Genomic DNA, 12,372 nt, shown 5'->3' with positions numbered 1-12,372 from the left:
GACTAAATCCTGCGACACAACGATCATAGTCAAATCGACAACAGGTCTAGGAGCGAATGCAGGTGCTGGGATCTCATCAATACGAGGAGCCACCGTAACGACAGGCTGTGCTTCGTGGGTCTCATACTGCTCAGGAGACTTTCCTCCCGCTCTAGTCTGAGATCCTCTTGAAGTAGCTAGAAGGCAACCCATTTGGGTCAAACCCTTAAGAAAACTCAATATACGAACCATGGCATCTTGGAGTACCGGATTGCAATCACCTCGGGCTAAGCCAGGGCTGGTCCCAGCTCCTACTCATCCATGGACTCGATCTCATATTGAACCTCTGGCTCAGGGGATACTGATTTCACTAGGGTAAGACCAACCACAGGGGCCCTACCCCTGGCCGGTGCTACACCACGGCCTCTGTCTATACCATGGCCTCTCGCTCGGCGTCGACCTAGTGCTCAATCCCTAGCAGCGGGTGCGGGCACTTTATTTCTCGCAATACTCGCACGTGTCCTCACTATCTGTGAAAGAATAGAAGGAAAGTTAGATACCAATTTAAACCTTCTAGATACCAATTTGAATAAAGTAGCACGAAAGGAATGAAAGAATTGGGAGTTTCCTAAATGTCCTATAGCCTCTCTCAGATAAGTACAGAGCTTATCGTACCGATCCGCGAGACTCTAGCAGATATTGTTCTTGTACTTGTAAGACTGGTAACCTAGGGCTATAATACTAACTTTGTCAAGACCCAACTCATAGATCGCGCGGGCACCCACACATTCCCCCCAGTAGGCGAATCCTTCCCTTACTATACCCTTTTTTAAATAAATCATGTAGAAATTAAACACAAATACAAAAACAATTTTGATATATAAATACTAAATAGTGTGTGGAAATACATGACATATACCCCAAGGAGCTGGTGTGGATCATAGTATAAGAGCCACAAACATAAATACAAATATGATAGAATATTAAAGTCTCAATACTAAGAAATATTGTCTGAAGAGTGCAAACGAAAGACAAGCATGTAAGGAGGAGTCTACGGGCTGCGGATCCATCTAGCAGCTCACCTTGTAAACTCCGACAAGTAGGCCTCAAAATCACTCGTAAGGCTGAGAAGTAGAACCAGCGACGAACTTTGCGCTCAAGGAAAAAGTGCAGCAAGAGTAGTATCAGTATAACACTAGTACAGGTAAGCATCATAAGACAACAACAATTAGTTTACATATATAAAAGGCAGAAACTAATAGGTAGCCAGATAAGAAATCAAGTACACTTAATGAACAACCTCAAGTATAAGATCAGTTAATGTATAAGATTAGTCAATGCATAAGATAAGTTAATGTAAATGAGTGAATCTATATGCAATGTAATGCACTAAACAACTTTCTGTACCGTACACAAATGCTAAGGGCTATGCCTCAAAGTCATGACCCATGAGAGACCCTAAAAGTCCATGTACCCCGCGTCCCAGCAAAAGACCTTAGGTAACGAGCACTCTCTCGCTCTGGTAAATGACCTCGGATCACGAGCACACATTCTACTCCGGTAACAACCTCAGATCACAGACTCTCATCTCTCTTTTACACTCACCGACAAAGACCTTGAAGGCTACACTCTCTCACTTATCATCATTTCAAATTACAGTTCAAATCATGTCATCATATGAAAAAGAATGTATGCCATGCAAGATATCAACATCAACAATAATCATACCAAAATCTCATCTGTTACTTGTCATGAAACACATATTTCAATCCATTCTCAATATCCTTCCTTTTTTCGATGATAAGTGAGATGTCAAGAGAGATAAATACAAACACAGATCACAAATATAGCAAAAATGGCGACAAGCCCACACAACAGCTGACAGAACCAACCTAATTGGATTCACCCCTATGACATGCCCGTAGTCCTATCATGCATTCTCCTCAATAACTAACTTCTACATATGCTTCACTAATCAAATTCTAGCCACAAGGTAAGCCGTAACCTACCTCAATGTCGAGCAGGTGCCACAAACTATCCAACTCGAGCCTTCCCTTTATGCACTGCCTCCGAACGGTCAAAGTATGTGAAATTATTATCCTACATTAGAATCTGAGACTAAAGGTATCCGTATTGTCATAATATTATTCGAGTCGAAAACAACCTTTAAAAAGGAAACCCGAGCCCACAAGGGAAAAAATGGAAATTATAAGTTGGAAAAGGTTAACCCAAAGCTTAAGAAGTCCAAATATTAATTATCATCACAAACTAGTCCAATTTTTGCATTAATTTCATCATCAATTGAAAATTCTCAATTTAGAGAAAACACCCAATTTTCATAACCTAGATTCTTAAGATAAAGGAAGATTCAAGCTTAGGAACTAATTACTCGTTGATTAGATGATTAAAATTCAAGAACTTTCCCAACAAAACTCATTTGGATTGAATAAAATTCATAAAAATATCTTAGGGTTTATGACCCAATTTCCCCAACTAATTCATGAAAACATTACCATAAATTCCTTACTTAGCATAAGTAAATCACAAAGAGCGAGTAGGGAACTTACCTAAAAATGATTCACCCAAAAGCTCCACAAAATTGCCCAAAAGTCTCCTCTAGGTTTCAATTTGGTGAACGAAAAGAAATGGTTTGAGTTGGGGTATTTATGGATCTGGAAACAAAATTTATGCATCTGCGGAACCCGTGCCAGTAGACGCGACCTCGCATCTGAGGAAAAACATCTGCAGATACGGATTCATTAAACAACTCAGCATCTCACAGATGCGGGACAACTTCCACTTGTGCGGTCCCGTTCCTGCGGAAAAGACCCCGTTGCGGAACTACTCGACAATGCAAGCCCTAGCATCTGCGGCTGAACCACAGCAGAAGCAGCACACCAGAAATAAGAAAAAATCTGGTTTTTCACCAAGTTCAACTCAAAACTTGACATTCACCCAAGATCTCCCGAATACAAATCACACATGCATACCAATGTAAAAACACGCTACGAACTCACCCGTGCCCTTAGAATTGTCAATGGATATCATCTTGACCCCATCAATCCTCAAAACCTCAAAAAAAAAGTTTCCAACCAAGGGATTAAAACGCTCCCGAGTGCCTCAAGAACCGAATCAATCACCCCACCAAGTTAAGAGTGACTCTCCGGACCTCATGGAATCGAGAAAATTCTCAAATAGGTTCATTCACCCAAAAGTCAACTATTGGTTAAAGGTTTTAAACTTACGCCACTAATTTTCCTCAAAATCAAACCCGGTCACCTTGGGAATCGCGCTACCCATCCCCAAGAGTCAAACACGCTCTACGGAGCTAAGGGATGGCTTAACAGGGGCAAAAGCGTCAAAATGCGTAGATGACCAAACAAATCATTATATTTATAGGTGTATAATAGCCAAGAGCTGTAAAAAATAAAAAAATAGAACAAACGAGGTTGGGATAGAGAAATTTGACTATAATACTATTTAATTAACTTAACTAAATCAATCGATTTGCAGGATCAGATGATATCCAATCTTTTTGAGTTCCAAAACTATGGATTGTTATAATATTGATTTTCAACATTTAAATTATTGTTGTGGTTGTTCATGCAAACTTCTTTACAATAATTCTTTCTTTCTATTTACATATAATTTTCTTATTAGTTAAATTTGTTCCCCCTTTTATAAATAATTGATTGAATAACTACGTGTCATTATTGACGTGCAACACACATTCAGAGAGACTAGTATAAACAAACAAAATTTTTACGTATCCTTGATCTAGGTCCACTGCTGCCTTTTAAAACTAAGTTCTAACTAATTTTGTTTTACTATTGAAATAAAAAAGTATTGACAACAGAGATTCTGAAGTGAAAAAGGTCAATAATTAAAAAAAATTGTAATAAATTTGAGTATTTTAATAGAGATTGATGGGAGGGATTAATAACTTAATAACTCATTAATTAATAGTTAGTTTGTGTCTATCTAAAGAGTTAAGTGTTTGACTATAAATTCACTCTTTCTGTAAGTTTTTGTTTAGTTTCTGGTTTCTCTTCGTCATGTTCGAAGAAGAATATCCTCAAACAAATACTGAAAAAATAGATAATCCAATGGCTGCACCTTGTTATGAGAGTATAAAAGAAGTTCGAGTGATGCTTGTTAATCATCATAAAGAGTTTGTTAATGAAATGGCTGATTTGTTGAAATCATACAACTATAAAGGTAAAACTTGTAACATCTTTAAAAATATATATAGAAGTTATAACCCTTTTTTCTTTGATATAATTAGCTTTTGTGTGAATTCATTTTTATATGAGATTTAATCAATGTGATGCTTGTTATCTCATTAGAGATTTTAACATCAATCTCTTTTTAGATCTCATTTATCTTGTAAATCTTGGATTTCTTCTCCTTCCATGCTTGATTATGTTATTTTACTAGTTAATAAACGAGTTTCTTTGTGGTTATAAAGAACAAATTAGATTCCCTATTTCTGGTTCTTGCCTTAAGCATGTCACACACTCGATTAGCTTCCTCTCCGAAGATGTATATGATTTTTTGAAGGGGGTCGATAATTTTATGTTAATCTCCGTGTCGTTTAAATTTATGGGTTGTTCCCAAAGGGCCACAGTTTAATGTCAATCATTTATTCATTTAATTGATTGTGTTTTACACTTGGGTATTTTTTGTCGAAAAAGTTTTTTTTTTTTTTTTGTTGTCAATTAACCTAGAGTGACATAGAGTCTGAGGAGAAACATAATTAAGTACCTCAAAAATGATTTTTGATGGTGCAGATCTTTAATTTGTATAAATCTATCAATTTATAAAAAATAGAAATAAAATTGTTTGAGTGGTGGAGGCGCAAGATTAGGGTAACAGGAGGAAAGATAAAGAGAAGCACATGATAAAAACTGATCTGGCTATCATTATTATTGACCTCGAGATAACTTTTTCTTTGACAACCTTTTCTTGTCTCTCATTGGATGTAGGCGAAGGAAGTGGGGAGGCCTGATTTTCATAAAAAAATTATTTTCCTCTCTATTTTTTTCCTTTGCAATTCAACAAGAAAAAACTTGCATCTTTAATGAAGTTTATTAACATTTACATACACATGTTATTTCATCCTTATGACCACGCGCACCTTGAGTTTTAAAATATCTCAATTTTAAAGTATGCCCTTGCCTTGACTCAAGGAAGAAAATAAAAAGAAAAATAGGTCAATAAAAATCATATGTATGGTCAACACTTACCGCTCATTAGCCGGTAAAAGATACTATAAAAGCAGACTTCAAAAGGAATGTTCATTCCACATAAGAGCTTCAATTAATCAACCTACCTAATTAAAGAGTTAAGTGTTTCACTATAAATTCAGTCTTTATACAAGTTTTTTTAAGTTTCTGGTTTCTCCTCTTCGTTATGTTTGAAGAAGAAAATTCTCAAACAAACACTAAACGAATAGATAATCCAATGGTTGCACCTTATAATGAGATTATAAAAGAAGTTCGTGTGATATTTGTTGATCATGACAAAGAGTTTGTTAATGAGATCATTGATTTGCTGAAATCTTACAGCTATAAAGGTAAAACTGGTGACAACTCTAAGAGTATATATAGAAGTTATAACGCTTTTTTCTTTGATATAATTAACTTTTGTGTGATTTTATTTTTATATGAGATTAATCGATGTGATGCTTGTTATCTCATTTGTTATTTTACTATGAATCTCTTTTTAGATCTCATTTATCTTGTAAGTCTTGGATTTCTTTCCTTCTATGCTTGTTTATGTTGTTTTACAAGTTAATACATGGGTTTTTTGTGGTTATAAAGAACCAAATTAGATTTTCTATTTCTGGCTCTTGCTATAAGCATGTCTCACACTCGATTAGCTTACTCCCTAAAGATGTATATGACTTTTCCAAGGGGGTCGATAGTTTTATGTTAGTCTCTGTGTCGTTTCAATTTATGGAATGCCCAAAGGGACACAGTTTTATGTGAATCGTTAATTCATTTAATCAACTGCGTTTTACACCTCGTCTTTTTTGTATAAAAAAAGGATAAAGATTTCTTTTTCAATTGACATAGAGTGACATAGAGTTGGAGGAGAAACTTAATTAAATACCTCAAAAATGATTTTTGATGGTGTAGATCTTTGATTTTTATAAATCTATCATTTTAGAAAAATTAAATTGGTTTGAGTGGTGGAGGCGCAAGATTAGGGTAATGGGAGGGAAAGAAAGAAAAAGAGAAAGATAGAGAGAAGCACATGATAAAAACCGATTTGGCTATCATTATTATTTACACTGAGATAACGTTTTTTTTTTCACCACCCAAAAAAGTTAATTTGTGGAGGTTGAAAGTTGCAATTCGCGGAGGTTTTAGCCTCTTTTAACAACTAGCGGAGGCTAAAACCTCCGCGAATTGCAACTTTCAACCTCCGCAAATTAACCATTTGCTTGTAGTGTTTGGTCTTTTATTGGATGTAGGCAAAGAAAATGGGGAGACCTGATTTTCATTAAAAAAAGAAAACATTTTGCTCTCTATTTTTTTATTTTAATCATGGAGCTTTTTTTCCTTTGCAATTCAACAAGAAAAAACTTGCATCTTTAAAGAAGTTTATTGATTTCTTATATACACCTATTATTTCATCCTTATGAGCACACCTTGAAAGTAATTAATTTAGATCTACTTAATGGTTGCTTGCCAAATATTTTTTTCATTTTTTTCAACCTTAATGGAACATTAGATAATTTTCAAAATATTTGGAATAAAGAATCAAATCTACCATAATTATCTTACCCAAAAAGTAGCATAAAACTGGGATTTCATGAACTATCTCACCCCGTAAAGAAAAGATGTATAACTGAAAATTTCAGTAAATTTAGATATTTTTAAATATATTTTCCCTTTTTTTTTTTTCTCAATTAATTTGTTTAGCATTCATTGATTGTTCCTATCCAAGGTGTGTTAATCCTTTTGACTTAAATTGCTTTGCTAACTACTTTTGTATGTACATGCAGTGCACTTACATAGAACAAGCAATTTTTGTAATAATGAAAGTAATTAATTAACAGGAGGAAATAAAATTTAATTTGTTTGGAATGATAAAGAATATATATAACAAGATGTGAGAGATAAACGAAGGGGTTTATTAATCTATTTTCTGCTTTAAGAAACTTTCGAAACTCAAAGTCAATGCCTAAATAATGGGTTAGGTTCATTTTAGATACTAAAAATAGAAAATACACAACACTGTAATCCTTCAAATACTACTTATATTAGGTAACACTTTTATTGGAAAGCGTATTTCGTCTATTTGCGGCTCAATATTCTATAAAGATTTATAATTCTTTTGTCGGCTTATAATCTTATTACCGTTTGTACTTTAATTATCGTACTTAATATTTATAGTTAAGTTTGATTAGTTATATTATTGATGCAAATTGGAATAACTAAAATTTATTGAGAAATCTATTCCTAGATCTTTTCTAAATCTTCTAAAGCATATTCATGAAATAAGATTATCTTAAAACTTTTGTGTGTATTATCTCTTGTCAACATTTCATACGAGTAAATTGGAATAGATTTTTTAACAATATATTCCTATATGATCTTCACTATTCTATATAATTTTAATATTTATCGTAAACATTATATAGCCTTTTTATGCGAACCTGTCTAAAATTGCACATATTGATTACAATATAATATGTTGACTGATATCTACATTTGCATAAACTAAAGTGTAACAATATAACATGAAAATATATAATTGAATAATTGTACAACAAATAATCAAACTGTCATTTTGTTATAATAAATATTTCCTTCCTTGTTCTTCATTGACTTACAAAGTGCATTGATACAGACGGTTGACACGGCTTTAGAAGCAATGTCAATACTCTCCAAAGGAAAACAAAAAATAGACTTGGTGATAATCAACGTCGATTCACCTGATCTGCTGTCGTTTCCGCTTTTAGATCAAGTTGTAGGCTTGGATATCGTTTCACTATGTAAGTATTTGTTCTACTCTTCCACTTATACATCTACTGTTATAGTGGGTAAAGTCAGTTATTATAATTAGTACACTACAAAAAAAAATTATCTATTAAATTCCCTGTTAATGTTCGTAACTAGACAAATTTTCTATAAACCATATTTAAATAGGATAGCAATGAATTTTTTATATTTAATTAGCAACATAAATTATCCCTCGCTAATTCTTATTTTTAAAGTATATGATAAAATATTATTTCCTAACATTACTAGTATAATGAATAAAATTAAGTTGATATACATGAAATTAACTAGTCACATAATGTTTAAACGGATACGACATGAATATCTTTTATAACTTTATTGTAATAGTGGATAAAGTTAGTTTAGTCAGTACGCTAGTAAAAAAAAAATAGCTATGAAATTTATTACTAAACAATCTGTACCTAACATGATTTTTTGATAATCCATCGTTAAACAAGATTAGTGACATATTGATATTGTTTAGCGTCAGAAGTAATTTGTGGCTAATCTTTTCTTTGTAGTGATATCATAAACAATTGTTTAGTAACAAGATTACTGTTATAATAGATAAAATTTAGTGAACATTTGTGAAATCAACTATTCACATAATGTATAATTTTATTCAATTCTACTTGCTAACTTCTCGAAATAATTATGTAGTTGTATGTGATGAATACAACGCAGTCACAGCAAGCAAGGCTTTGAACAAAGGAGCTTACCTTTACCTGGAGAAACCACTTCACAAGGAAACTGTTAAATACTTGTGGCAATTTGTATTCAACAAAAAAATGAAAAGAGGGAAAGTGAGACAGGGGTTAGAAGAAAATAGAGATAGGATGAATGTTGATGATCCTGATGATATGCGTATCAATAATATTATCGAAAAGAAGAACGTGCCTATTAATATTGAGGAACAGTGCAATAATATTCATGAGGCTGAAAACAATGTTGTATCAAATGAAAAATATAAGCTGAGAAGAAAGAGAGGTAGAAAAAGCAAAAAAGAGGTTAATGAAGTAGAAAGTCAAAGCAATGTAAATAAGGTTGTTAGGCAAAAGGTTTGCACAATATGGACTGCGGATCGTCATGCCAAATTCATGAAAGATGTGCATCAACTTGGTGACGGAAGTAAGTTTGCTTCACAATTAACTAAATTTCTTCAAGATTCGTTTATATGGAGCGATATGAACAATGGGAATTCATATTTATAGCTAATATCAAATTGTTTGGAATTAAGAATAGTGATTGTTGTATTTACATGTTCCTTGTCTTGATCTAGGAATATTGATATTATTAAATTAAAGGTAGATTTTTATGAAACATGTAGGATGTTACCCGATTGAGATTCTTGAGGTGATGAATGTGCCTGGTATTACTAGATTACAAGTTGCAAGCCATCTTCAGGTACTTCCCTAAAAATTTAAGCCGTAAATGTGTATTATTGGTGTGTGTTTGGTACGGGAAAGTTATTTTTACAAAAAAATATACTCCCTCCGTTTCAATTTATATGAACTCATTTGACTGAGCACGACATTTAAAAAAGAGGGAAGACTTTTGAAACTTGTGGTTCAAAATAAGCCTTGAAAATTTGTGTGACTGTAAATCATTCATAAAGTGAATTTGTTTCCAAATTAGGAAAGAGGTCATTCATTTTGGCACGGACTAAAAAGGAAATATGTTCAAACAAATTGAAACAGAGGGAGTATATTTTATAAGTCATTTTCTCGTATTTAGTTAATAGAAAATGTTTTTTATCAAACACTTGTGAGAGAAGTTATTTTTTCTGTAACTATCTTAATTTTAGTTTCATATCAAAAATCATTTATAAGAACAAAAATTTAACTTTATATCACTTTTGCCAGTTAATAGACATTATTATTAATCTTTTAGTACTCAAAAGTGTCATCAGAACACTCACTATTAAAGAGGATTAGCAATAAAGTTTTGCTACATGTTTAGTGACAGAAGTTATTCCTTGCTATTTTTTTTTTTGTAGTGACTATTCAATTCAATAATATTATTATCAATCTTTAGTTCATATTGCTTCAAGAGATTTTTATCATCCACCAAAAATGTTTTCTATTAAATGACTTCCACCATTTCAAACGCACCTAAATAACAATGAGTTCATATGATAAATATATCTCCATGGTCTAGGTCTCCTTTCATTTTTTTTTCTTTTAACACCTCTCAGAAATGTCGTAGTAACAACTGGAGAGTTCCAAAAGAGCGAAGATCTATTCATCACCCATCAGGTCAAGGATCTTCAAGAGGTTCTCAACAAAGATGTAGCCGTAGAAAATATGGGACAATTCCTCATCTTCAAACAAATGTTCCAAATCTGCAACAACAGCATAGTAACAATGAAACTCAAAGAGAACCAGACATTTTTGCTAGAGGAGAGAGTTCAACTCAGCAGCAGGTCTATCACTCACAACTTCAAGTTCAACCCCACTACCTCAGCATTGACAACCCATTCACTCACCCATTTTTATCGACCCAAAATAATGTTGTTAGTGGGGTACAACAACAACATGAACCATTGTTTGAAATGTTGGATTCACAAGGACTACAAGACCCAATCAGTGGGAGCACTAGTTCTATGTCTGGGCTGGCGTTTAATAGTGAGGATTATCATACTCAAAATGACTACAACTTGGATCTTGATGCGGCCCATGTAACAACATACTCAGGTAGCACAATAATGTCTTGTACAAACAATGGAAATGCTACAAGTAATGAATTTGGAGTAACAAATGCTACTTTCCAGCAACATATTGGTGAACCAAACATGTCTGATCCAAACAATATTATTGCAGAATCACATGTGACTTATACTAAAGGAAGTGATTCAAATGAGAAGGAAAATTATGATTCATATTTCGATTTCAATAATATAGATTGTTTCTTTCAGAATCTCGGACCTTCAAGTACTAACCTACCTAATGAACATGGTAGTGAGTTTGACCACATTTACTCTGATGATCAGGTTAGTGCTTCTATCTAATTTTTCTTATCTCCCAAGTCTATTCTTTAATATTTGAATATTAGTTTGACATGATGGAAGTTGTTTTTCCAAATATATTTTCAGAAAAGGACTTCAATATTTTGTGGAAAATATAATTGTCCAAACAAATTAAAATTTTCCGGCACTTGTTTGTAGGATAAAAATATTAAAGAATTTTTTTTGTATTACTTGATAACAATCTTAGGGGTTGTTGTCGTGATTAGAATATTAATTCCGGTGTAAAATTTTGCATTACATCTATTCTATGTTTAGTTATTGGTATTAGCTAAAAAAATATTTTTCGTCATACCGAATACACCCGATCTCCTATGAATTTTACCTTAAACTGACATATGCAGATAGCACCGATACTGAGTGTTCAGTTTTCAGGAAACAATTTTTTCTGACGAATCATCGACATGATGATCCAAATGCTATCGGAGACTATTAGTGACAACTCTTATAAGCCCAAGTTGTTTTCTCAAGTGGAAATTGCTATCCTTTATTATCGGGAGACTTTTTTGTTTCGTATGACTTGGATTGCTGGAACTAATCGTATTTTCTTTTTCTTCCGTTTGGAACTAATGGTCGGTATTTAGATTACAAGCTTCTCTTATTATCTTGACTTGGGATTATAGCTTTGTTCAGTATCTCATTAATCATCCTAGCATTACCAACCTTTTGGTTGACTGATTATATATTATGGGATCGATTAACTCTGGGTCTAAGTGCATCTCAGGTTAGCATAATATTTTGTGTATCCTTAACATCGATGGGATACGTTTCTTATTATTGCACTCCATAGGCTTTCATGTTAGCTCTCTGCGGCTTTACTTCGTATTTTACTGTTCATTTTTTTTCTTCAGAGTGATCACACATCAAGTTTAAGTAATAGATACTGCCAGAGTAATTAATTTATACACCACTCATTTATTTTAGCCTTTTATAAGAAGTACGTAACATATCATTGGAAGCAACAAATTCTAATTTTCAGCAACATATTGATGAACAAATCATGTTTGATCCAAGATTGTTCCGATAGCACATGTGAGCGATACTGAAGAATTATTCAAATAAAGGAGAAAATTGTGATGCACATAATTCTTTTTCAATAATGTGGATTATATATCTTCCATACAGTGGCATAACCAGAAATTTCGTCAAGGGTGTTCAATTTTTGGAGAAATGAATAAAAACTCGGTGAATGAGTCACCGGAAATTTGAGTGCGTGCCAAAAAAATTAAACCAGACTACACGATATTTAACTATGTGAATCCTTTAATATGAGAACCCGAATCTGGATAAGTTTACCGCTATAAGGCTTGAGTTTTGGGTAGGGAAAAGAGATACATATGAGCCCTATCTTTGACTGTT

At 33.2% G+C, this 12,372-nt stretch overlaps 1 protein-coding gene across 1 annotated transcript; it reads left to right on the top strand.

Moving 5' to 3' along the window:
- Positions 1-229: 229 nt before the first annotated feature.
- On the top strand, positions 230-10,998 carry LOC132601430 (putative two-component response regulator ARR13). Its single transcript, XM_060314508.1, has 8 exons — positions 230-354; positions 4,016-4,197; positions 5,402-5,554; positions 5,708-5,721; positions 7,840-7,984; positions 8,652-9,119; positions 9,319-9,395; positions 10,186-10,998. The coding sequence occupies exons 1-8, from the start codon at positions 230-232 to the stop codon at positions 10,996-10,998; spliced, it is 1,977 nt and encodes a 658-aa protein (XP_060170491.1).
- The last annotated feature ends 1,374 nt before the right edge of the window (positions 10,999-12,372 follow it).

This window comes from Lycium barbarum, chromosome 7 (assembly GCF_019175385.1).
Source record: "Lycium barbarum isolate Lr01 chromosome 7, ASM1917538v2, whole genome shotgun sequence".
NCBI classification, from domain to species: domain Eukaryota; kingdom Viridiplantae; phylum Streptophyta; class Magnoliopsida; order Solanales; family Solanaceae; genus Lycium; species Lycium barbarum.
Note: the sequence above shows the minus strand (reverse complement) of the source record. Positions and strands in the feature narration are given on the sequence as shown.

Excerpts from the sequence above, each read along its gene's own strand:
- LOC132601430 (XM_060314508.1), top strand. The coding sequence starts at position 230 with ATGGCATCTTGGAGTACCGGATTGCAATCACCTCGGGCTAAGCCAGGG. Across the intron at positions 4,198-5,401 it reads GAAATCATACAACTATAAAG|AAGAAAATTCTCAAACAAAC; the intron begins GTAAAACTTGTA and ends TTATGTTTGAAG. Across the intron at positions 9,120-9,318 it reads GCATCAACTTGGTGACGGAA|GATGTTACCCGATTGAGATT; the intron begins GTAAGTTTGCTT and ends TGAAACATGTAG.